This window comes from Hermetia illucens, chromosome 3, assembly GCF_905115235.1.
Source record: "Hermetia illucens chromosome 3, iHerIll2.2.curated.20191125, whole genome shotgun sequence".
Taxonomy (NCBI): domain Eukaryota; kingdom Metazoa; phylum Arthropoda; class Insecta; order Diptera; family Stratiomyidae; genus Hermetia; species Hermetia illucens.
Window position 1 is genome coordinate 21,683,338 of NC_051851.1, and position 27,855 is coordinate 21,711,192.

The window sequence follows — 27,855 nt, forward strand, 5'->3', positions numbered from 1 at the left end:
TTTCCCGTGAAGAACATCAATGCACCCTTGCCGAGTGGCAACTTTATTGGCAAAATGAGCGCAGGGGCAGATGGACTGCGTAGCTCATCGACAATTTAGACCCGTGGTTGAGACTAATTCCTTCCTTACCCAACTTCTAAACCGGCATGGAGGTTTTCAGTCTTACCTGCATATGATTGGAAAGGCACGATCTCCTGGTTGTGTGTTCTGCAATGGAGTGGCGGACGACACTGAACCCACCTTTTTCTCCTGCGAGAGGTGGGACGGCTTTCGTTTGCAGTTTTACGCAGACACAGGAGAGCTCTCTCCAAACAACATTGTCAGAAAGATTCTAAAGAGCGCTAGCAGCTGGAATCGTATTGCGCATTATGTTCGGGCTCTTCTTATTGCGAAGAAGATTAAAGTCGACGGGCGGAGGGATCGGACGGTAAGGGGTTCCCTGAACTTACAACTCCCTTTCTCCTCTCCCTTCCTGAAAGCTCCCAAAGCTGGGAGAGCGGGAGGGCTAGCCCGAAGGAATGTGTCGGTTCCAGGCTAGATCTCTGATGAAAGGGAGGTGTTTAGTTGATAATCCGGCAACGCACTGTAGCGTGAGTCCAACTCTCTGTGCGTAAACGCACTCATCTACCCTTCTCCCAAAAAAAAACCCTGAAAGTTTAATTCCAATATGAAACAGATGAAGGCGGCTTGTCGTTTCGTACCAGGGCAGAGATAACTCGTCAGACGCTGCCTCATCTTTGCCCTGGGAGCAACGAAGCGGTTCGCAAATATTAAGTGCTCAATTATATAATTCACAAACGACGATGTGAGTGCGAATCATATTGGACATAAATCCACCTATATTTTAGACCAAAGCCAAAAGGAGAGCGTAAGTTGCTCTCCATTTGGTCTAGTCTGATATCAAGTGGATCCAGTTCCCATCATATTCGGTGAATAAGCTGTCGATAGCAGAGAACCAATTGACGCCAACCAAATAATGAAAATGCGTAAAGTTTAGCCTTTTGACAGAAATATCCAGGATGGTCGCTCATTTCTGTGCGTACAGAATAAATTCCCACCAGGAATCATCAGATTTGTTAAAAACGTTGAATTCTGAAGCCTTGTGGAGTCGCTGATGTTTTCAATCTTCTGGCTCCAGTCTAGCTAGGACCGTTTCTTGGCTTCACTCCTAGTACTTTTGTATAGTTTGTGACTTTCTTATACTACTGTTAATATATGAGAATGTAGAATATATAGGAGACCTTTCTAGTTTCCTTCCTGGGCCAGATATATTTTCATTTTATCACAGTTGTAGTGTGGCATTTTGTTACCAACAAAATTTTATAGACGACATCGATTGCCTTCTTTAGAGCTTTGACCTTTGAATCCAATTTATCCTAGGTGCGAATGCTAACGATGGGAGCTCGGGGAAATTTGGCACTCCAATTCACTAACCTGAAAGTTCCATTGTCAAATAGAATCAAAATTGGTAAGACCACAACATCGAAGTTGACAAAGATTTGGCAAATGGAAACGGAAAATTGATTCGACAAACAACTGAGTGGCCTTTATAATCAAGCCAGGAAAAGTTAAATACTGGGTGACCAGATAAGATCAACAGGAAAAAGAAATTATATAAAACTATCGCCGTGTGGAATATCAAATTGATTTCTTGATTTGGTGGTAGCTACAATCACGTCCTTGTATATGGAGTATCACATCAGTTTTAGCATCATCAATGGCTGCCTCGGCTTCGCTGACCGGACTTCCAGCTGTCCAAATTTTTATGACAAGGTCCAAAAGTACGGCATTGCTCCGTTCAAGTCGCATTATCGGGGTGGTCAATTGATGAACGCTTGCTGCTAGTTTTCCTAGTCGCCAAAGTTGTCCTTCGCAGCTTCGAGCATGTTGGAACCACAGCTATCCTAGCTGTTGTCGAACTCTGGTCACAGAAAGTCGGTTAACATCGCTCTCTACCGAGAGCCATTGATGGTGACGGTGTCTCCGTTTTTATTTCGAAAGAAATAAGGTTCGATGATGCCGTCATCCTATAAACCGTATCAAACTGTCAGTCTTTGTGCGTTGATGCTTGGTTGAACATTTATAGATTGTCTTCTTATTTTCTTCAGTCTTTGTCCCATTCACAAGCGGGGCCGGCTCGTCGTGATCGGTTTCATCATTTGGCTCTATCGAATGCCTGATCTGGGTGCAATCTCGAGGCTTTCAAATCCCCATCTAGCGTATCAATCCACCGTTGTTTAGGTCTGCCTTTTGGTCGTTTGCCATCGACTTCGACGTTCAGACCAATCTTGGCAAGTGAATTCTCGTTGGCACGAATTGCGTGACCATACCATCGAAGACGCCTCTCTCGCAACTTTTCCACGATCGGTGCAACCCCATACCGATCGCGGATATCCTCATTTCGGATGTGATCTAAACGTGTCACACCACTAGTCCAACGTAGGATCTTCGACTCCATTACCGCAAGACGTCGTTCATTGTCTTTTATAGTCGGCCAACACTCAGAACCATAGGGAGCGACTGAACGGACGACATTGCGATTGTGAACGTTCCAAAAGTGGCAATTTTACTTGTTTAAATAGCGGTTACTCCGAAAATGGTCCAAGTATGAAAATATGCCATAACTCAAATTTCCGGCCAGTATTTACAGCGCGGAATTAGCGAACTCATGGTATGTCTATGCATATTTGCGTCAGTATATCCTTATAAGGATGTAGGCCCAAAACCAACTGCAAAATAAGCCGGGTTAACTCTTTGGTCAATTCAACAGGTCGGCGTCGAATCGATGTTTCTGCGTCTGCTTCATTAGTGTTTTGGTTAACGACTTGAGGTGCGAGGACTCACGTTCATATTTTTCAACGGTGCGACTAATTACCTGCGCCGAGGACCGATTGACTGATAGCAAAACCATACTAGGCTCCGTCAAATGGAGTATATGGCTGTAGATTTGTAGTAAATAGAAGAGACTTTATTTGGGAAACCGCGTCATTGAGGCTGCTCAGGCTGTCTTTTGAAAAACAAAAGGGAGGAATGAAGAGGGTGTTTTTAGAGGCAATGGGGTCTTGGAAAGAACCTTCCTGCCAGTAACATCTATTTCACGGTAGTATTAGGACAAATTTTACTACTTCACTATAATATCTTGTTTTCGGTTGAGATATCTTATTCCTCACTGTATGGTTGTAAATATTTAAGTTTATTTCAGCCTAGATAAGACCAAGTCCATGCATAACAATTTATCAAAAAACTCACCAACATTCGTTGTAACTGACTAACAGATTGGTGTTGCACTGGTTGTCCATTAATTTCCCTTATTTCATCTCCAACATGCAGAGTGGCCTGACGGTGAATCATACCACCATGCATAATCCTAGCTACGATGCAACGCCCGTCCTCCGACATTTTTAGTGTAATGCCCTGTTCGAAACAATAAAGAGACGATTATTTATCCTTGAATGAGCCAAATAAATGGGGAAATGTTGCAAAAAAGAAATATCAATTCAGTGGAATTGGCGCTATTTGTTTTCCATGTTTAACCGAACGTGCAAATGGGCATGCATGCATTGTCAATGCTGCACTCAAAATATTACGAAAAGGCGCTTTCAGAATATAGTGAATGCATGCACAACTGTTAACCATTTTTCAACCTACCATTGGTTCGTCGGTATTTTTCTGGAACTGTACCAATCGAACTCGAGTTACATGCTGCAGCTCACCACTATCCGCACTATCGATGTCGTCACCATTCAGATAAGGGGCAATTGGGGGCGGTGTAACCCTTAGAGCATCCTCGCCATAAACTTCTCTTGCAACAACGTCATGCGTGTGCAAAAGAGCCTGCAATGGTAAAGAATAAACGATTATGCATTATGTAGTCTAGAACGTGCCCTGACAAGGACTATTTGACAATTTAATGGTATGTATAAGTGGGAAAAGTCACCGCTCTTCAGTTGACAAGTGGGTGCACTTCCATTTTCAACTTATCTCGTAATCCCGGAACTTAATGGAATCTTTTTGGAAAGTAGACATTCAGCTGGAATTATGGGTTTCCTCTAGGACATATTTATGGGAATATTCAGGTCCAAGGATATCTAAGGAAAGTTTTTTATTTCATGCTCTGGATGAAGTGATGGGTTGACTGTGATGGAGGAACTCATCCCAAAGTGTCGTACAAATAACACAATATATGTCGCTGTCATTTCAAGTAAAATTGAACTCGGAGCATATGGTTATCGATAAGACTATCACTGAAGTGGCGTCAGTCCAATTGGGAATACCATTCAAAATTTATGATGAACCTCTTAGTTCAAGTGTCTTGATAGTTTTACTTCATAAACTTTATTCCTTCTTGAATATTCTGAGGATTATTGCGTCCCTACTGAGATACAATTTATGAGTCATACGACGTTTTACAGAAGTTTTAAAAGTTTTGGTGGAATTGGTCGTGATATTATATATTTACATAAGATGGTTTTACGGAGGACACCCCTAAAACGAAAAAAATTCAGATAAATGGACAGATATAGCTCCTTTTTGAGTAGAAATGATGTGATTGACTCTCTTCCAGCGCGACGACTATAAATATTTGTTTTCTGCAAGTCCAGGAAAAACATGCTTGAATTATACTACATACTATAGCAAAAAGTCATCTTTTATGGTCTTGACTTGTACCATCACAATATTCTGGATTGCAACATCGGTTGTTTCGGTTCATAGTCTATCATATGGACCTTTTGAGAGGTGCTGCTTCAATTACCACAATAGTGATATCCTCCAGGATATCAAATATAAGAAGGTCCTTCATTAGAGACTAGATGCATATAGTTTCCGTAATCCTCGCAAACCCTAGGTGAAATCCGGTCTTAAAATAGGTCAATTTGCCAGAGGGGTTTGACCCTTTATATTGTACCAATCATCTCTATAATCGCATCGCCGACACTGAGCTGAAGCCTGCCTCGAGCTAAGAGAAAAACATCTCCCTGTATTGGAAAAACAGCCCTCCACCTGAAAGGGTGAACATCCAAGCAACTGCGTTTTGGAAACGAGACCAATGAGTCCATCTTATCATGCCGATCCTTCCTTCCTCGGCAAGCCAGCACGAGCGTTTTCTCTTAACCACTCTTTGACTCGAAACTCCGGCAAAATATCCCACTCTTCTGTCAGTGCGAATACTATCGTGGCTTTAATATTTGCATCTAAAAATATAATTTATTGGTATACGTCCCAAGCCTATCCATCATTCTATTGTCAATCATCAACCACTGCTTCTACAACGTGCACTTTTCCGGCGATTGGAAGTATACTCGCATTGTCCCTGATACTCAAGAAAAACTAAAATATTCCTCAATTCTGATAACTGATAACATATTTGATCCTATCATCATCCGCCAAAATATCCGAGCGGACCATAGACGAGCCCTGTGATAGCAACAAGTCAATTCTCGAGTTTCAATTCGCTAGCCGACCTAAACACCCGATTGAGCACGACTTCCTCATTTTGAAATCAGAGCTCCTTCTGGGTTTAAACCGGAAAACCCCAACCATCGCCTTGTCTTCTCCATTTATGGAACGCTTTCGACTCCATATGGCGGTAACCTTTAGCCTCCTAGATGTGTGGAATTCCCAAGTCCAGGCACAGTCACAACGCTTGCCACCCTACTCATATCCTGCTGCATTCTCTCTGCCACCCTTTTTTACTGAGTAACTGAATACACAGACCTTCTCCTTTACAACTTCACCGGAAGCATCCTGGGAGGCGAAACTCGCCTGAATTTCTACTTGGGCGACTAACGGTAAAACTTCTCCAAATGGAAATTCTTCTTAAACCATCGGAAATGTGACACCAGCCTTTTTCACAGAAATACTCGAAAATGTGGAGGGAATTCGTTATTTTGCTCTTTAATATCTACAGAACTCCCACGCCAACAATTGAAGAAATCACTTATGTTGCCGTGATTATGAACTCTCGTCTGTTTCACGTACCCCATATTACCAAGGAATTGGGCTTTTCAACCGTTGTCTTCAGATCCCTACGAGTAGTCATCGACTACAAAATTCCAACTCCCTTAAAGGTGAAGCCGTTTCGCTACAATCAGCTTATCCAACCTTCCTTCTCCCTCATTTTCGACTTCATTTTCTAGTTTACTACTTCCCTATCCCAAATGGAATGTCTTCAACACCATGGGCGCTGAAACGTCTGCCACTGTTCCGAAATCTTTAAAAACAAAGACCGGTCCATATATATTTCCAACCTGATCCTCTCACATTCCCAGCATCGACGCCATTATAGCTAGTCATGTCCACAACTTCGTGGCCATATGCTAATCCGGCCCAAGCCCATTCCAATTGCCAAACCCCTTTTTGGATCTCTAAGGTAAAGTCGCCTTCTACACTCGTAATTTCTCCCAGTCCCAATTTTACAAACTAGGGCCCATCCTAGCTTCTAGTCCTGAAAACCCTTCCGCATGCCTTCATCTTACCCACATCGCCGAGTCCTCCACTGCCAAAACTTTCCCCGCTATCTTGAATATTAAATGACAGGCGATGACGGCTATGCCTCTGCCCTGGTAAGAAACCGTAAAGCCGTCATCGCCTAACACTTTTTAAAGTTTGTGTGCGAAGTCCTCAACGAGGGGTCCGTGGACCAAAAACAGAGGGAGTAAGTTGCTCTCCATTTGGTCCGGTCCAACATCAATTTAGGACTTAGGAACCCACCATTCTCAAAAAAATATTGAATGACTTTGTTAAATTTGAGGTAGTTTTGGCAAGCAGTGGACTGCAGGACAGACTGAAGCGGAGCCAATCTCTCTCTCTCCCTGGGGGCCATCAAGACCGTTAGTAGGTGGTGATAGCCACACCCTGAACGAGGTGACTTTTAACAAAATGCTACAGATCTGGACGGAGGGGTCGGAAGGCACCTCCTGCAATCACGGGTGTTATGAGAACCTTGCCCACTGGATAGTTTGCAGTTGAAGGTAACTGTCTGTATTCGAGCGAAGCCTTAATGATACCTGGTCAAATCCGTGAGTAAGCTTGACCTTACTGTGTTAGGGGGGTGGGACTCTGGTACTGCGGATAATCCCCATACTCGTGGGATTTAAATGATGATGTTATACAGAAAGATAATATTTAAAAAATCAAACAGATAACAAGCGGGACCCCACACCGCACATAAACTGATCCATCTTTGCAGTACTGAGAACCAGGTGACTACATCAAAGAAGAGAGACGTTGGGAAGTCAAGCAGTGGAGCCAAGGTCAATATTGGCCTACTGCGTAGACCACAACCAATAAAGCTCAAAAACCAGGGAGTAGCAAATGCACGCCTGAGGTCAGTATATCAGAAGTCAGGAAGGAGACAGGCCTCAGTGGAGCAGGTGCAAAATGGTATCTGTATTATCTAAGGAAAGGTATGAAACCAGAAGAGAGCCTTAATAAGGTTCAGGACAGACCTAGGCCGTCAACAACTGAGCCAAGGAAAATAGGGTATTTGGGATTAACCCACAAGAAAAGAACGTTCACAAGAAACCCAAATCCGAACCCAAGAGGGATAAAATCCCAATCACTTGTAGAGAGCAAGAAATCATCGGAGGCCGCATCATCATAATGTTGTGCGGGGGATGGGCACGGCGGATTTGCTTAGGAACATAACCCTCTAATTGCGAAACTGGAATGGAACAGAACTGTCGCCATGTACTTTGAATGTCAGTATACCTTTGGAAAGCTGAAGAGATTGAGACGGAGAAGCTTTTGCGCCTCCTAACTACTGAAAATATATGCTTCCAAACGGAGACAGTCTCCTCACGATCAGGTTAAGCCAATTAAACGCCGCAACTGGTCCAACAATGACGGGTTTGGCAGGATAACATGTACACAGGGACAAACTAAAGACAGATATTTTGGTAAGTGGTAAGCTCACCGAGATCCTCGAAAGAATTGCTGAAGTCATAGAGACTGGAAGGGCAGGACCGAGTAGGAGAGTGGACCTGCTGCCCACAGAAGACGAGAAATTGAATGAAGAAAACGGACAGCGATATGCAAGGACGGGTCATGTTGGATGACGGCACTAACCGAAGATCTGGGTTCTTTTTCGCATTTAGGCCTAGTAATAACCTATAAATATATAATCTAGGGATCATTTCAGCATTCGTGATTGACCAGGCAAGAACTACTAGACATAACTCAAGGAAACACTCCTTAGGTCCAATCAGGTGAGTTCCAAATTGGTACGGCAACGCCTTAATAGACCAAACACGCTCGGCTCGCTCGACACAGTCTCGATACTTTATGTTCGAAATCACATTGGGTTAGAAGGCAATGAGGCAGCGGACCAGTAGGAACGCCACTGCATAGACCAGAGCAAGCGGATTGATGGCTACCACACTAAAAATCGAAGAGGAGCGGTTAAGGGATATTACAGTCCAACGCGATTATAGATAGATACCGGGCCAGGCGCTTGAAAGATTGTTTAAACCTCATTGAGAAGAGCTTCCGGATCATAGAAGGAATACTCACTAGTGACAGTAGTCTAAATTATTATCTGGAGAGGCCGAGAAGAGGGATGAAACCTCAATGTATGCTCTGGCACTATGTCTGGCACTTGCGCACAGTAGGTTGAGCCATTTGGGAGAACACTGAATACCAGATGCCAGGTTGGAACACTTGAAGGTCCTGTTGGTTACAAGGTTAAACGATATACTGCAGGTAATAAGTATACTATAACAAGTAAAGGTCCTTAGCAAAAAAAATTGCGAACTCTTGGCCTAGAGAAGAATCCTCCGAAGAGTGTTTGACCTCCTACATGAGGATGGACGATTCCGTAGTCTACATAACGATGAAATCTATGAGCGATACCACGACCGTCTGGTTGTGGATAAAATACGGCTCAACAGGTTCCGGTGGGCGGGTTACTTAATCTGTATGGATGAGGATGATCCAGCCCGGAGAGTCTATAAGGGCAATATCTATTGAGAGAGAGAAAAAAGACGAGGCAGACCCTGCCTGGGATGGAGCGATGGCGTGGAAGGTCAGGTCGCCTGACAGTTTTTAGGGATATCGAATTGGTAGACCTCGGCGCAAAACCGGGGTGTCTGGAGTTCCTTATTAAGGCAGGCCTACACCGGATATGGTTGTTGGGCCGTTGATGACGATGATAACAAGTGAAGGTGCACAATAGTTCGTCTGGGACGCAGTACGACTTTCCTTCACAAATATTATTACTGGAAAGCTTTTCAGAGATCCTGCCCCATGGCCAACCGTATGGTAAGCAGAGCATTAATCTGTTGTCAATAATAACTTTTTAGTAAGACGGGATAACATACTTTTTTCCGGCATTTAAAGAATACATCTACATATTTTGTTGGACACTTACCGTATCCAAACTTACTTCCATCTTTGAATAAAACACCAAACCGTAAGAAATTTATTACATTTATATACAATATCAACATCAGCCGACATATTGCCTTCCGATTTACCCCATTTTCGCCAATGTTGCTTGTTCATTTCCCATAAAAATTCATTTCCTGGAAAACTGGCTACCGAGTGGGTAAAATAGATTTCCATTGAATACGTCCTTTCACTTTCCTCGTCCCATAGTTTGGCGAACACAAGGCGGATCAACGATGTGTGCAGACTCATATAAGTGCGCCGATGTATACATTTGGGGTGTACATTAGGTTACAAGGTCCATTCTGCCAGCTATTTTACACACGTTGGGTGGAAAACTTTTATTGTTAAAAGCTGAACAAGATTTAATCTACCACCATCTGCCATTGCTTGATTCATTCAATTTTATATACAATGAAACGCATTTGAATGGAAACTGTGGACTTGGCACTTTGTGGAAAAGATTTTTAAGGCCAATGCCTGGACTTTAAGGAGATGTAAATTCTATGTAAAACTGTATATTCACAACTAAGATTTTTTTTAAATGGATTTAGATTCTTTTCTGAATTACAGTGATAATTGTAGTTTTATAGATAGAGGGAGTTCTGGGTCTGCATTCACTTGCTTACGGACAACACCAAGTTAGTTAGTTTAGTTTACTGGGACGAGCTGCAACTCAGAGCACTCAGGTCATTGTTAGGCCCATTGTACTATCCCCGTAAATCGCCTATTCAATGGGTTCCCACCTACGGCGTTCACAGGCTTTACCGAATCTGAGCACATTCTCCAGAGGCAGAGTGTGTGCCGATTCTTCATTGAGGAAAATCTTGTCAAGGTGTTTTCGTCTGAGATCTGAGGAGGCTGGACAGCTGCATAAAAAGTGCAGGACCGCCTCCTCCTCCTCACATTGGCTGCACATAGCCGAAACCACTACGCCAATCTTTTCCATGTGGTAGTTTAAGGAGCAGTGTCCCGTTAAAAGCCATACTAGGGTTTTCATGTCCCACTTCTTAAGGCACAACAAAAAAGCCCCTCTAGTGGCCCTAGGCTCTTTCACAAGGATTTTCGCCTGTCAGCAAGACTTCAAATTTCTCCACTTGGCTGCGTAAATCCTTGCAATTTCACCCTTCAGAGAAGACTTGACAGTCGGATTCTAAAAGTTGGTTCTGACCCCACCATTGTGGATCCAGAACCTCGGCGAGCCAGTCTGTCAGCTTCCTCATTACCAGCAATGTTAGAGTGGCCCGGCACCCACATCAGAAATGTTTTGTTCAGTCGGCCAAGTTTCAGCAGCACCTGATGACAACTCCACACCAACTGGCTTGATATGTCGTTCCTATCTAGTGCTGATAATGCCTCCCGATTGTCAGAACAGATTAGAATGGTGCGACCCGTCCATTTTTGTCGCAGACATTCTTCTGCTGAAATGGACATGCTGTGGGGGGACCCGTGGAGTCGAGCCAGTTCTATAATCGGATTCCCCGAGAATACCCCTGCGCCCGATCCGCCCTCCATGACTGACCTGTCTTTAATCTGAAAAGACACATGGCCACACGGACAACACCAAATAGAGAGAAACTATGTCGATCGTTTTTGGAAAAAAAACTGTTTTTTTTTTTTAAAAAAAGGTCAAACCCTACATTGATTTTTATGCGGTCTTGAAATCGATGGAAAACGGTGCACCTAATGGCCATATTCCAAAGATTTTTCCGTTGCTTCCCGCAGAGAGAAAATCTGAACTGTTAATGATTTGCCTGGAGTGAAGCCTCTTTGGTATGGGTGGATAATGTTCCGGCCGAATGGGGCTATTCGGCCTAGTAAGGTAGCAGAAAATATTTTATAGATGGTACTCAGCAACGTGATACCTCTATAATTGCTGCGCTGGTTATATGTATGGGACAGATAAGGTCTCGTTGCAAGTCTTCAGGAATTGATTCGTTGTCCAACACCTTGAGTTGAACGTTGGTTGGTGCAGTTGGTCGTCTCCGTATTTAGTAAATTCGGCTGTAATTTCATTGGTCCCTGGTGACTTATGATTTTCTGGTCAATGAATTGCACTGTTTCTTCCATGCTGGTATCATTTATCTCTCGTCTTCAGTTGGCGGGGCTTCCCGCTTGCCGATATTTTGGTTGTTGAGCAGTTCATAAAAATGGGTATTTTTGGGGGGGTGGGTGGGTTGGGTAACCCACTGCTTGAATATGTCCATTCTGTCGGAAATCAGATTTCCTTTTTGTCTGGCTTAACTCTGCTGCCTTGTTGGCAAAACTTCCCTCCGTGTGCTTTTCGAATTCACATACTTGAGATTTCTCCTGGGTTTCCTTTTTCTGTCTTGAAAGTCGCTCCGTTGAGTTCGTGATAGGTCTCCCCGTGCGAGCTCGTTTTTGGAGTGTGCAGTATTGCCTGGTATGCGTCATTCCTCGGTTCCATAGCTAGTTTACATTCATTATCGAACCAGCGGTTCGGCTAGGACTAAGTAAGTTTGTCGCCGTATTCAAAGTCAACGTTCTTCAGATAGTTGTGAATATCAGTTGTCCATGTTTCATCTCTAGGATCTCTGTCTCTTTATTTATATGTTTGCCCAAAACCTCTTGTTTGGCGGCGTCGGCCACATCTATGTCCCATCGCTAACGATTATTTGAAATGCGCTTTAGTTGAGCAGCGCGATAGCAAATTTTCTCTTGTCACGGCGTACACTACGCTGAACTTCTCGGGAGTTTTTGCTCAGTATCGAAGTTCGTGCGCGTCATGCCCGCCATCACTCGCAGCGGTCAGTAGAGCCTCCAACCTTTTCCGTCCATCCATCTGCTTCCACAATTCCGTAGTCAGCCAGATCTTATGATGCTCTTCGGGACGTATCCGACGACCTAGGATCCGAGAAAAGAGCATTTCTGATGACGGCCTAATGCTCTCACAGGCGGGTTACTCAGAATATCCGCCATCTGATCAGAAAAAAAATTAGGTTATACAAGTCCGGCCAAAATTGAACTTAGTGGATTGCAGCTGGCCCTCGAAACGGTCGATCTGATGTAGTGTGTGCTAGTCCTGAACCGGAGAGAAAAGGCGCAGCAATGGTGAAGCGTATGGGCTCGACGAAGTCAGCAAGGGCGTGAAAAACGGGCTGATGGAACTGGAGGATCTATTGGATGCATCTCCTTCTGCAGGCGAACGTGGAAGATGGAAGACTTTTGGAAAGTAGAAACAGCCGCACTCCCCGCTGAGAACGCTGCTTGCTTTAAACGGACAGCAGATAGTCCATTGCAAAGCGAACTGGGGAAAAAGCGGAAAGAGGACGACGTGCCTCAAGGAGATTTTATAAAAGTAGCTTTCAGAGCCCAAAAAAGAAGGCGAAGAAGGATGAAAGGAAACAACTGTCCAAATACAAGGAGGCTGCAAACCAAAAGCCAATAGCAGAAAAGACGAGGAAAAACGGAGAAGAACTAGACCGGCCGCTCTGCTCATTAAGCCTTCCTTCAGATAAATATCCAAATATCCAAGATATTTGCGGAAGTCCTTAGTGAAATCCACTTCAGAATGAAACCGTAAGTCTACGGAGCAGAGGTGTTTCCGGTACGGAAAAAGAGGGGTGGCGGAGTCTTTGACGAACTAGGCCCGTAGACGACTAGCAAGAGTACATTCTGCGAGCGGTCAAGGGGTTATTGGGGGAGAAGGGTCGTGTTTCTCTCTAGAAATTCGGGATCTTGACTGCCGCACGGAAAAGGTCGAAGTGGAGGAGGAGATAAAGCGTGAATATCCAGAGGTAACTAATGCTCGGACGTAAGGGACCGGACAGGAGGACAGCATACTGGAGATGCGGTCAGGTAGGTCACCAAGCGAAGATTTGCAATGAAAGCGGGAATTTCGCACACAATGCGGGCTATGGTGTCTCATCTTTATGACGGAATTGGAAAGGAATATGCGTTACTTATGGAATTCGATTCTGTTCTACGCACGGAGGTATGGGCTGATGCCCTTGACAAGGAGGTACATCGATAGCACCTTGCAGAGATGGGAAGCTTTGCGAGCGGTGTTTGCTTATCGCATTGCCTCAGAACCGGCCGTGATGGTGATTGCGGTAGTGGTCCCCGTTGTCCTTCTTGCCAAGGAACGTCAACGCACCTTTCCAAGTGGCAACTCTCTTGGCAAAATGAGATAAGGGTAGATGAACTGCGCGGCTCATCGAAAATTTAGACCTGTGACTGAATCGAAAACACGGTGAGACTGATACTTCCTTACCCAAATTCTAAGCGTGCATGGCGGTTTCCGGTCTTACCTGCACAGAATTGGAAAGGCGCGATCTCCTGATTGTGTGTTCTGCAATGGACCGGCGGACGACCTTCAACACACTTTCTTCTCTTGCGAAAGGCGTCAGCAGCTTTATTCAGATAGAAAGGAGCTCTCTTCAGACAAGATTGTCAGAGGGATGCTGAAGAGCGCTGGCATCTGGGGTCGTGTTGCGCATTAGGCTCGGGGTCTTCTTAATCATCATCATCATCAACGGCGCAACAACCGGTATCCGGTCTAGGCCTGCCTTAATAAGGAACTCCAGACATCCCGGTTTTGCGCCGAGGTCCACCAATTCGATATCCCTAAAAGCTGCCTGGCGTCCTGACCTACGCCATCGCTCCATCTTAGACAGGGTCTGCCTCGTCTTCTTTTTCTACCACAGATATTGCCTTTATAGACTTTCCGGGTGGGATCATCCTCATCCATACGGACTAAATGACCCGCCCACCGTAACCTATCGAGCCAGATTTTATCCACAACCGGACGGTCATGGTATCGCTCACAGACTTCGTTATTGTGTAGGCTGCGGAATCGTCCATCCTCATGTAGGGGGCCAAAAATTCTTCGGAGGATTCTTCTCTCGAACGCGGCCAAGAGTTCGCAATTTTTCTTGCTAAGAACCCAAGTTTCCGAGGAATACATGAGGACTGGCAAGATCATAGTCTTGTACAGTAAGAGCTTTGACCCTATGGTGAGACGTTTGGAGCGGAACAGTCTTTGTAAGCTGAAATAGGCTCTGTTGGCTGACAACAACCGTGTGCGGATTTCATCATCGTAGTTGTTATCGGTTGTGATTTTCGACCCTAGATAGGAGAAATTGTCAACGGTCTCAAAGTTGTATTCTCCTATCCTTATTCTTGTTCGTGTTTGTGTTTGACCAGTGCGGTTTGATGTTGTTGGTTGATTCGTCTTCGGTGTTAACGTTGTCACCATATATTTTGTCTTGCCTTCATTGATGTGCAGCCTAAGATCTCGCGCCGCCTGCTCGATCTGAATGAAGGCAGTTTGTACGTCTCGGGTGGTTCGATATCGTCAGCATAGGCCAGTAGTTGGGTGGACTTGAAGAGGATCGTACCTCTTGCATTCACCTCAGCCCTCGAGGGCCAGGTTAAAGAGGACACATGATAGCGCAGCCCCTTGTCGTAGACCGTTGTTGATGTCGAATAGTCTTGAGAGTGATCCTGCTGCTTTTATCTGGCCTCGCACATTGGTCAGGGTCAGCCTAGTCAATCTTATTAATTTCGTCGGGATACCGAATTCTCTCATGGCCGTGTACAGTTTTACCCTGGCTATGCTATCATAGGCGGCTTTAAAGTCGATGAACAGATGGTGCAACTGTTGTCCATATTCCAACAGTTTTTCCATCGCTTGCCGCACAGAGAAAATCTGATCTGTAGGTGATTTGCCTGGAGTGAAGTCTCTTTGGTATGGGCCAATGATGTTCTGGGCGTATGGGGCTATCCGGCCTAGCAAGATAGTGGAGAATATCTTGTAGATGGTACTCAGCAACGTGATACCTCCATAATTGCTGTGTGATATCTCCCTTTTTATGTATGAGACAGAGAATGCCTCGTTGCCAATCGTCAGGCATTGATTCGCTGTCCCATACCTTGAGCACAAGTTGATGAACCACTTGGTGTAACTGGTCGCCTCCATATTTAACCAATTCGGCTGTAATTCCATCGGCTCCTGGCGACTTATGATTTTTTAGCCGATGAATTGCACGGACTGTTTCTCCTAAACTTGGTGCTAGCAAATACTGTCCGTCGTCTTCAGTTGGCGGGACCTCCAACTCGCCGATGTTCTGGTTGTTCAGTAGCTCATCAAAGTACTCAACCCATCGCTCTAATATGCCCATTCTGTCGGAAATCAGATCAGGCTTCATCCTGCTGACTTGTTGGTAAAACTTCCGCGCCTGGTGCGGTTGCTCCCTGTACTTTTCTAGTTCACAGACTTGTTGGTTCTCCCAGGCTTCCTTTTTCCGTCTGTGAAGTCGCTTCTCCGCTCGACGGAGTTCGTGATAAGTCTCTGCGCGTGCCCGCGTTCTTTGAGAATGCAACATTACTCGGTATGCGGCATTCTTTCGTTCCGTTGCTAGCTTACATTCATCGTCAAACCAGCCGTTCCGACTCCTTTTGCGGCTGGGGCCAAGTAAGTTTGCGGCCGTATCCATGATAACGTTCTTCGGATGATTGTGAAGATCATTTGTTGATGCTTCATCTCCAGGTCCTCTGTTGACTGCGGTTATTGCAGCATCCATTTCCCTCTTATAGGTGTCGCGGAGGGTTGTGTTGTGGATGGCTTCAGTGTTCACTCTCACCTAATTGTCAGAGGGGATTCTAGGTGGTATTGTTATTCGGGCTCGGAGCACCATGCCAACGAGATAGTGATCCGAGTCTATATTGGCCCCCCTATATGTTCTAACATTCATCAAGGCTGGGAGGTGGCGGCGTTCGATCAACACGTGGTCAATTTGGTTGAAAGTGGTCCCGTCTGGAGAGGCCCATGTATGTTTGTGGACCGCTTTCCGCGCAAACCAGGTACTTCCAACAACCATTTCGTGTGACCCTGCTAATTGAATAGTCCGCAGTCCGTTATCATTTGTTTTTTCGTGTAAGCTATGGGAGCCAACGTATCGCCTGAATACTGGCTTCTTCCCTACTTGGCTGTTAAAATCCCCAAGTATGATTTTGATATCATATCTGGGACAGGCTTCGAGGGTTCGTTCTACTGCCTCGTAGAAGGTATCCTTCTCCGACTCTGCAGGTTCCTCTGTAGAGGCGTGAACGTTTATGAAGCTTATATTTCTAAACTTGCCTCACAAGCGCAGAGTGCATAGCCGTTCGCTTATGTTTTCAAAGCCGATAACAGTAGGTTTCATTTTTTGGCTGACTAAGAAACCTACTCCGAGCACATGGTTTACTGGATGACCGCTATAATATATGGTGTAGTGGCTCTTCTCCAGGAAACCGGTCCCTGTCCATCGCATCTCTTGCAACGCTGTTATATCAGTCCTATATTGGGACAGGGTATCGGCTAGCTGCTCATCAGCTTCATCTCTGTACAGGGAGCGCACGTTCCATGAGAAAATGCGCAAATCGTTGTTCCGTTGTCGTTGCCGGGTCCGTCGTTTTAAAATCCGTCCTGTCCGAGGCTCCTGTTGTGGCTTTGTAACAAGTTGTTTTCCGTGTAGGGTTGTCAGCCCTACCCAACCCCCAACCTGGAGGACCAGTTGGTACAATGTGTCCCGTTTTCTTATTACGAAGAAGATTTAAATCGACCAGTGGAGGGAGTGGATGGCAAGGGGTTTTCTGAACTGACAACTCCCTTCCTGTCCTTCATTTCTGTTGGTGAAAGGAATTCTCTGACTTGAAGGCTCCCAAAGCCAAGAGAGCGGGAGGGTAAGCCCGAAGTAGCACATCAAATGGTTCCAGGCTGGTTCTCTGATGACAGGGATGTATTTAGTTGGCAGTTCGGCAGCGTACTCTTGCGGGAGTCCAAGACTAAAACGTAAACGCATTCACTTACCATACTTCCAAGAAAAAAAAAAATAAATAGCTGTGCGTTAGATATTCTAGCTAAATGGATTCCTCCATCTGACACTTTTATTTCCCTTTTTAACCCTTTTCTGAACACGAATTGCTTTACTTTACTTTCATTTGATTGATTATTTGGTTGAGATTTATCATTTGACTACCTCTAAAATACTTGGTCACTGATCAGAACTAACTATTTAGGGCTATTAGTGTAATCAATACAAAGGAGCTGACTACTGATCTCGGATCAATGAACTTGGATGAAGTAGCGTTTCATAGTTGGTTGTTGATGCGATCAACGTTCGACGTCTCATATGTAAAGTATTACAGTTTCGTTTGGCCTACCAGATTCTATGGCTTTTAATGCTCTCTAACTATAAAAGAAAATGAATGACGTCTCGCGGTAATGAAAAAGTGCAAGAGAGGCGTCTTCGGTCCTATAATTCGCGCTGTCGAGAGCTCATTAGTTAAGGTTGGCCTGAACATAGAAGTCAATTAAAAGGGCCAAAACACCGACCGAAACAGCAATGGCTTCAAATACTAACTGGTGTTTCTGAGTGGGGCCACTCGACTCCACTTCGACCAACCCTATGGCCGAAAAAATAGGCGAATTAGGTCTAGATGAGCTCTCTGCTCTCTGACATCAGTGTTTTGATAATCTTTCCGACGATTATGTGATCTATTTAGATGTAGGTTAGATCAACAAGGATGTTCAAGATGTGAGATACGTGTTAGCGTAACGTAGGTAAATATGATGCTCCTGGAAATTGCCAATGAAAGGACTTAAAGAAAAAAAAACCGCATATCTTTAAGTAAAGGCCCCTTCCATGGGGATAAGAGTACCTTCTGCGTTCCAGCAAAATTCATGTTTATCTTTCCCAGAAAACAACACTCCATATTTTTCCGCTTTCAAACAAATCTAATTATCATCAAATATTTATAAATACGAAATTGAAACTTATTAAAATTTTACTTTCACAGTTTCCCCCCACCCAAATCACTCAAAATAATGCGTGAAAATTCCCAAGGATGCGAATAAATTTCGCAATTGAATTAAATATTCATGTTCATAGATGGGTTGGTGTGGTGCGTACATATATTGGTGTTTGTGTGCAGAATACGTAATAATTCAAGGGTAAAAGCATTTTGAAATGGAAGTAATCAATCTTGCCGTAGACTGCGGAAAAATTGACCATAAAAATATAATCCTGAAAAGAGAGTTTCATCCAGTGGATTCTGTGCGCTGCTGGGAGGGTAGGTTCGTAAATGTATTGTATAATTCAATAGTTTGAACACTTTGATGCCGAAATTATGCGGATGTTTTGGATAATCTTGGGACGGAATCTCATATCGGAGGAAACTTTTTGTAAAAGAGTCCAATACCGCTGCTTTGTTGAGTTTTTAATAGTTTTTTTTGCAGCGATAAAATAGGCCGTGTGTGCTCCATTCCTGGAGATTGTATGGAGATGGTTTGGTAAGTAGCTTGGGTTTGTTAATTTATGAAGAAAATTCCTTATTTTCAAGGACTCAAAAAATCGTTGACTGTTTTCCAGTTTATCTATTGTAAACATATTCTGATCATTAATCAATTTTGGAGAAACCTTTTCAGTATATCTGAAATTTGATTACTCGTTCTTTCGAATTTTATTTCGGGATTTGAACGAACATATCTAGATACATGGGACGTATTTACGAGCCGATTTAATAAAATTCCTTTGAACTCCAAAATATAAATACCATATGTGTTCAGCTTTAACAGATTTTTGAATTTTTTATGATGGATTCCATATTTTTGCTTGCTCAATTGAGCTGGTTCTTTCCGATTCTTCATAATTCGATTCGCAATCCTATTTTGTGCTGGGACCAATCGTCAGCTGTAATCCATTTCCAACCCACCTAATAGGATCAATAAAATGAAGTAGAAATTTCCCATCCATGTAAATTGATTCTATTTTCAATGGTGTGCAATGAACAGGTAAATTTTGAGCTTTGGAGCATTCTCGACGACATGATAAATCATCTGAACCTCAAAGTGAGCAGTTGATCCTCGTCCTGAATTACAAAAGGCTTCGAATTGCATCTCCGTCTTGATACTACTCCTGCCTTATACTAAGTTTTCTGCTGTAATTCAAATCCTCATTTGAATGGAAATTTTGTTAGATTAAATTGTGTGATGGTGTTATTTCAAACAGTGCCTGAAGTAGTTGCAATTTTAAGTTCTCCTGGAGTCAGGTGGTGCTTTGTACTGTGGTTTTGAGCACCTTTCAAAGATTCTCTTGATTCAGGGAAGTGTCTATTGATGGAAGTTTCAGTGCTTCTGGTGACACAACTCTTGAATAGTAGAGAGTTGGGAATATTTAACGAAGTGCAAATTTTCGGTGATAAGAAAGACATTCTCGAATTCAATGGGTTTTGTGTATAACGGAGACATTTAAAAGACTCTCAATAGCACGACAAAGGATATTAAATTCTAGAGACGCAAACATCACCTTGTTGTGTGAAGCATTCAAGTTTAAGAACAACAATAATAATAAATCTTTTGCAGATATTTCGAGATTCTGTTAATGGAGTTTTGATGAATATGTTGGCCTTTAAAATGGTTGCGAATATAATATGGAACCATTTTATACCTTAGCAACCCAACCTAGAGCAGTTTTACGTAGCATTTTCTTTTATCATGTTTCACTCCCAAGATATATTGCTTTACTTTTACCAGTGAATATTTGTTTGCCCCGTATGTTATGCTTCGCAGAGAAAACATGAATTTTGGTTGATGGTCTCCTATATGATGGTCCAGCCCGAAAAGTATATAAGGACAATATCTATAGTAGAAAAAGAAGGCGAGTGCAAACCCTGCCTAAGGTGAAGGGATGGCGTAGGCCAGGACAACAGACAGCTTTTAGGGAGATGGAATTGGTGGAGCTCGAAAAATGGGATGTCTGGAGTTCTTCATTGAACCACTGTCTGGAATTTGAGAGTAGTTTACTTTCAAGCAAATTCTTAGCAGTTACTTTTTGGGGAACACAATAAAAAGGTTTTAATTTTAGGGGTTAACGTAAGTGGAAATTAAAGAAGATAAGATTATAGATTGTCAAAAATCTTGACTGGCGGTTTCGTTCAGGGCAGGGGCAACTCATCAGACTCTGGCTCACCTCTGCTTCTGATAGCAGCACAAACACGACATGAATGTGAATTACATTGAAGTGAATCCGTCCAAAGTTCAAACCTAGACCAGGCTGCAGTTATTATTTTTTGAGGATGCAGAGAGGCCTGAGTCCGCTTCCACTTGATTGATTGCCTTCATTTAACTCGAGGCAGCTACCAAGTAAAATCGCCAACAGTTGTCCTAAAGTAAGCAAAATTGAACCTGCTCAGAACGTAATCCGAAGTCCATGTGGCTGCTATAGATCCAAAAGTGAAGAGCTAGATACATAATCCATGATAATTGGCAAATATCGACCGTGCAGGTTCCCCAGTGACATATGCTTGCATGCCTCTATGCTAGCATGGCTCTGGAATGTGAGTAGGTTAGTTGAACATATCAGACTCCCTTGCGCCAAAAGAGATACTTCGTTTAGGAAAGATGGAAACGCCCAGTTATTATTTATCAGTAAGAACTTAAATTTGGATAAAAAAAATAATTGTTCGACCTGGTGCGGAGCCGAAAGACTTGAGATGAAAGATCTACAACGGATCACATTCACACCGGTAACATCTATTTACCCTTTGATGACGTTGTGACACGGTTTTTTTGCTCTCCCCTCTTGGCATCACGAACCTAATTGCTTCCAAAGCACTCCTTATCAGCTTTAGGCCAACTTACTACACCACCTAAACCCCCCAAAAGAACACTCCCCAGACTATAATCACGCTTGTAGCAATATTTTAAGCCAGCCGTAGCTACCTTTCTTACCCTCGCGTATCTCGAGCGTGACTCCCGAAAATACGCGGGAGAAAGATTGGCATTAGCAAATTTTACTCACTAGATAAACATTGTAAAATTTAATAATTAAATTTTGGAAGCAAATTCGATACAAGCCCACCCCGGAAGTAATGCCTATTAGTCGAGGGAAACTTAGAACACTAACTGATACCACTGGCCTTAGCTAGGATTCAAATGAGATAATAACAAACGAGATGGACTTGTTGATTAGGAAGCGGATATGGCGGTGAATAGTCAGACATTGCGAGTTATGCTATGCAATGGAACCCACTCTTCTAGGATGGCCGGCGAGTGGATCTCCTTAAAGCTATATGGTGCAAAACGGCGGAGGAAAAGTACAAAAATTCGGGAAGAAAAGCTGAAGCCTATTTCCGGTAACCGAGAGGGATGGCTGACCGCCAGACAGGAGACTTCATATAGCTGATGTTGCCAATTAAACCTTGAAAATTACGCAGGAAAGGTTGGTCGACATATTTAAGCGAACGATCCAACGAAGGATTTTCGGGTCATCAAAAAATGGAGAGTTATATACAATGAGTGTTTTGATTATTATTCGAAACATGTTTAGTTCTGCAAGATCGAATGGGCGAATGCTAGAGAGCAGAATTCCGAATTGGTTGCTAAGTCGCATAAGAAAGGCTATCAAAGAAACAACCTCGTGTTGAATGAGAGAACTATTTAGACATGGGCGATCTGGTCTGATTATGCTTCAGATTGAAGTCCTCACATAACATCCTCGCGGCGGCTGCTGGAAACCGTCTTCGGACGGGCCAAGAGTGTGTAGGACCGGGCAGGGAGTAGGCTCATCCCACTGACGAGGATTTGCTTATCTGCTGGTCATGTGTTAAGGGCAAATGGATTTGGCGGGGGGTTGAGCCGAAACAGCAGCCCGGGGATCGACTCCCTGCACTGGAGAAGGTGCTAATAGGACCTCAAGCCAAGGTGGAACAGCATACACCGAGGGCTGCGTGACCAATGGGGAATTTAGGCTTTAGTATGCGAACACTGAATACCTTGGGCGCCTTCAGTTTCAAATAAGAACCTTACTTTGGTGGCGGGCTAGCTAGGGTAGAAATTCTTCTTGGTCTACTCATGAGACTAAGACATGGACTTAATTATTAAAAAAACAAACAAACCGACGATACAAGAAAGAGGTGGTGATTTCAGGCGCATCATTGGCTGCTCGAAAGCCAACCGCAGGGACCCCCGAAGCGTGGCGGTAGACGGGCTAGTGGTTTCCTGCTTGGAATCCAGTGCCATCAAGCTGTGTGTAGCGATTATCAGAATTAGTACTCCTAACCCGAACCCTCGACGTTGGGTGACCCCTCAAAAGTAAAGATCTACAAGAACGTCGGTCATCGGAAACCGGTTAAGAAGCATAGGATGTCCTGCTCAAGAGCTAGCACCAGAAGGCCATTCATCTTGTTAGCATTGCTGAGGAATATAAAAGCAAACGCCTGGCAGACGAGCAGATGGCGAAGCCCACCGCTCTGAAATGCAATCGGTCTCAAGGAGAGGTCGAACAATAACACAAGTGAAGCAGAGTGGGCCAGAGCTCGGACTCCAGAGGTTGCTTAACCTCTGGAGAAAAGTAAGCAGCCACAGCTAGCCAACGGGCGAACCATCATTATAATTTCGAATGGTATTAATTCGATTAACAGTTGCCACCATCAGTGTTCTCCGTGGCGGAGTAGGCCGTGATTTTTGAAATAATAATTGAATTTAAAAAATTAATTTCGACATTTGAATTAAGAAAAGAGAGGATACTATGTTGTGTAGTTTCTCGTTAGCTTTATGTAATAAAATTATTTAAATTATGAAATTAAATTAAATTTTTTTATGATTGACTTCCCTCTGCGGTTTTAACCCATAAACAACAAGTTTGCAGCCTCCATAAAAGGGCTTTGCGAAATCTAGAAGCGTGGTACGATCGAAGGCATATATATCGCTACCAAGCTGTACTCCTCAGGAAACGGTTTGAAGAATCGCGCTGCATTAAAGACTTGCAGAAAACTCAAGATTTACTCGAAAAACATATAATATAAATCTTCGGGTCCAGATGGCATAATGTCAGTCATGCTACAAAAGCAGCAAGAAAGGGTTATGTCGTGGCTTGATGAGATTTACCAGAGCTGTATCTCTTTAGGATTAATACGACAGTCCTGGAGACACGCGCGAGTGGTTTTCATACCGAAAGCGGGCAAGCGCGGCCATGAGTCCGCGAAGAACATTCGACCAATCGGCTTCACCTCTTTCGTATTGAAGACCCTAGAGTGCATTCTGGACATCCATTTAAGGACGATTATAGAGATAATGCCTCTAAGTATCAGCGTTGCCTACCTCAAAGAAACCGCCACCCACAGGGTAGTTCCACGGTTAAGCGGTCACTGCAGTACAAGCAGTATACCCTAGCTGCCTTCCTGGATATAAATGGAGCATTCAACGTTGTTAGTACCAACCTCATCAAGGAAGCCTTCACCAGTATTGGATTGGAGGATTGGACGCATTGGATTTTCCCCATGCTAAGTACCAGGATAATCCAGCCGGATCTGAGAGGCAACCCCAGAGTGGCGCCATCTCTCCGGTGCTCTGGTTAATAGTGATGGACGAAATTTTACGAATATTGGAAAGCAGCGGGGTGAAGGTTGTGACGTATGCAGGCGATTTGGTGATATTAGTGTCAGGGATGTTTCCCTCCATTATGAGCGATATCATGGAAGGAGCTTTGTGAAAGGTGTATTCGTGGGCCGCAAGGTGTGGACTTGACATAAACCCAACCAAAACGGAACTGATGCTATTCACCACCAAGACAAGCGTACCTGAATTCCATCTATCATGGCTGACTGAACAAAGATTGGTTCTTTCCTCCAATGTAAAGCATCTGGGTGTAATCCTGGATACAAAACTAATTTGGAGAATGAACATAGAACTGAGGGTTAAGAAGGCCGGTGCACCCTTCCATGCCTGTAAGAGAACCTTTGCAAAGAAATGGGCCCTCCGGCCGAGGATGGTTCTCTGGATGTTCATCGCTGTGGTGCGTCCAATTCTAACGTACGGCTCTATTGTATGGCATTGAATAAAAAGTGCAACACAACGAAGCTTAATAGGATTCAATGAACCGGGTGAGCAGGTGCTACCCGGGCTCTTCAGTCCTACCCGGCAGATGCTCTTAATGTACTTCTGCATCTCCTCCCCCAAGACCTCCACATTAAATACGTTGTGTCGTCAGATTACTTGAATCGGCATGCTGGACAGTGAAGCCCTACGGCCATGCTAATATTCTAGATGAAGTACCTCGGGAAATCTGGGCATTCCCCACACACTATGCAACACACAAGCTGAACTTCACAGAAACTTTGCTGTGGAGTTTTCAAGCAGGGCAGATTGGAAGACCGCCGGCGTGTTGCAAGGCTATGATGCAGTACTTTTCACAGATGGATCAAACATGATTTGTGGAGTCGGTGCGTGGTTTTCTCGAATAAACACAGTGTATCCGAATCGTATGGTCTCCCAGGTTTCGCCAGTGTATTTCAGGCGGAGGTACTGGCGATATTGGAAGTCCGTTGATGGCTGGAGCATGATCTGACTACCAAGCATAACATTAACCATTCTGACCGGCAGCCACGCGGTCATTAAGGCCATGTGCTCAGAAACGGCATCCTCCAAGCTGGTGAGCCATTGCAGAGACGCGCTGGACAGTCTAGGCGGCACGCTCAAGGTCATCCTCTTTTGGGTTCCCAGTTATAGGGATATAGAGGGGAATGAGTGGGGGGATGGATTGGCTAGGCGGGGCTTTGCTCTTGGCAGACCATTGGCGAATACAGTCGGTGTCTCACTGGCGACTGTCAAGTGCGGAATCTGCTTGCATTATTTAGCAGTCGCCGGCCTTAGATAGCGAAGACTTTCCACCTGTACCAAGTCAAGGGGCATTTGGTCCGCTTATAACCTAGCCCGATCACGAGAACTCTTGCACCAGGTGCGTGCAAATGCATGCAAGATTATGGCGGTCTGCACAGGGCACTAGCCCAAAGAGACCACGCTGCCAGGCTCGACGTACCCTCCAATTCGCATTGCCGAAACTGCGGCGAAGGGGAATCCTCAGGCACGCCTTAGCTAGAGTCAGGCTACGGACACTGAGTAGACCATTCTTTGGGGATCTCACGGGGCTTTCTAGTTGCAGGGTGGGAGAGCTGCTTCCCTTCGTTCTGGAATCTGCCTTCCTGCTCTCATAACCGCAGTTACGGTCTTAGGAGTTTGTGGGATCAAAACGGGGCACCACAGCGTTAATTGGGCTCCTCGAAGCGGCTCTTGATAGATAAGAGAGATCAGATTGGGAAAACTGGGGACTTTGCATTCTGGAGGTCAAGGATTGTAACAAGCTACTGCACCATTGAGGAAGATCAATTTTTATCATGACACAGATAGTGACCCTCACTTCCCCCAGATTGTTCCAAGTTTTCATCTGCGTTTATTTGCGATATGCTAACCATTCTGACAGTGTAGAAAAACTTGAATCTCAGAAATGGTTTACGCTAGATTCATATGAACCTCGGCGGTAGGGGAGAATTGTAGGGTCTTTGGAAAATTCTAATGCGACTGAAGCACATTAATAAAAAGTAAAAACCGCTTCCACGCTCATACTAGTCCACTTTCTCTGCAAGATTTTCAAGTGGGCGTTTCGAGAATTATGAAGACGAAATTACCGTAATTGGAAGACGAAACAAATTTTATTCCCTTTCAAACAAGCTAAATACGACCACAAGAACATCGCATTCACGATGAAAGTCGATCATAACCATTAACTACCCTTTTTAGGCATATGAGTACAAACTGAATGTAAAACTTCCCGAAAACCAATCTCCATACGGAGAACTATTCCAGCAGCATTACCTCACTTCCTCGGACAAAAAATGGCATGCTTTATGCTTCATTTTGCGATCTTCGCCGTGATCGATTTCGCCATTTGGCTCTATTGAATGCATGATCTGGGTGCAATCTTGAGGCTTTTAAATCCCCATCCAGCGTATCAAGCCACCGTTGTTTCGGCCGGCCTTTTGACCGTTGATGTTCAGACCAATCTTGGCAAGTGAATTCCCGATAGCGTGAATCACGTAACCATACCATCGAAGGCGGCTTTTACGCAATTTTTCCACGATTGGTGCAACCCCATATCGATCATGGATATCCTCATTTCAGATGTGATCAAAACGTATCACGCCACTAGTCCAACGCAGCATCTTCGTCTCCATTAGCGCAAGACGTCGTTCATTGTTTTTATAGTCGGCCAACACTCGGAACCGTAAATAATTCCCGTTCCTTTAGATTTCATGAGTGATTATCGGGGATAGGATCAGGTTGGGGCGAACAGGAGGTATTATGTATATCCGTACGTAATTTTTTAGTGCAATGTAAATAGTGCATTTATAGTTACTTGGCGTCAGTCCTTTCTAAGAGTGCGTTTGTAGTTGTTGTAACTGTATTTTGTTTGTAAGTAAGACGCTCTATGAGCGCTGGGTCTAAACAGTAGAAAAATCATCCCTCAAACTTTCTTTACAGAGTGAAAAGGGAATAAACTTCTTTTTTTTGAAAGCATCTTACAGATGCATTCTTAGAAAAACGTACAATAGTTTCGTTGTTTTCAGTAACAGAACGCAATGCACCGATGTTGCAGTTGGAATGAATGCATCTGTATCAAAGTTTTCTCAGATTATAATACAATAATCGGTACAAAAATAAGTGAAAAATAAGATTTTCTTTCTACTTGGCAAGGAAAAGTTGGAAAAGTATCGTTTTCAATGATATTATGGCAAAGTTTTCAAGGCATTGTTACGATAGCTTTTCCACTTGTTTGGTTTTTGTGAATATAAATCCAGGCAATCTATAGTAGAAAGTATACAAAAAGGACTCACTTTCTGTGTTTCTCCTTCTCTTAAGGGTTTTCTTTCTTTCTTTCGGATCAAATTTGGTAAGGATAAGATAACATAGATATTGGAAAAGTGTATTATTGTGGATTATTAACTATAAAGAAATGTGAAGAAAGTGGATATCAAACAAACGTAGATTGGCATTGGGAAAAGATACTTTTAGTTATACAATATACAGCTTACGACAGTATATATTGGGGAAACTCGGAAGTAGCTGAGATATTTTTATCCGTTTCTTTGTATTTTTCGCAACGGTATATAACACGATGACAAAGAACGTTTATAGCGCTTTGTGTTTTTTGCCCACTTTCTCAGATATCTCGTGAAAATTTAAAATATCTCCAAATGTATCTATTTCTTACAATGGTCAGCTATCCTATCACTTAAGAGGATCTTTGACCCACTTGTTGATATTAATAAAATATATTTTGGGTTGGATGTAATAAATAATCGAATTTTATTCGAATGGTGACTACAATAGAATGAAGTCAGTTTCAACAATAGCAAAATGCTTGATCTGCCGAGTAACAAGTTGTTTTTGAGCTCCCATTGTATGTTAGATATGAAAAACAGATTGTTCTGTGACAATGGGATTAGAGATATTTTTATTGAAACAGGTGTTTATAGGTACTTGATGAGGTTGGGTGGATTGTTATCTTATCAACTAAATGGGATGTGAGGCTCAAAGCGAATATGGTTTAAGCGGGGGTAGAAAGGTCTTCTGGTGAAGATTGTTAGTCATATTAGAGCGCTTACTTTTTCGGTCTAACAACATTCAGTAGC

At 43.7% G+C, this 27,855-nt stretch overlaps 1 protein-coding gene across 6 annotated transcripts in view; it reads right to left on the reverse strand.

Moving 5' to 3' along the window:
* Positions 1 to 27,855, reverse strand: part of LOC119651229 (peripheral plasma membrane protein CASK) — a 352,186-nt gene that overhangs the window by 68,787 nt on the left and 255,544 nt on the right. For all 6 annotated transcript variants that reach the window (XM_038054702.1, XM_038054700.1, XM_038054703.1 and 3 more), the window contains exons 2-3: positions 3,649 to 3,834; positions 3,250 to 3,414 (exon numbers count right to left, since the gene is read on the reverse strand). In XM_038054702.1, the coding sequence (XP_037910630.1) occupies positions 3,250 to 3,414; positions 3,649 to 3,834 (351 nt within the window). The remainder of the gene's footprint in view (positions 1 to 3,249; positions 3,415 to 3,648; positions 3,835 to 27,855) is intronic.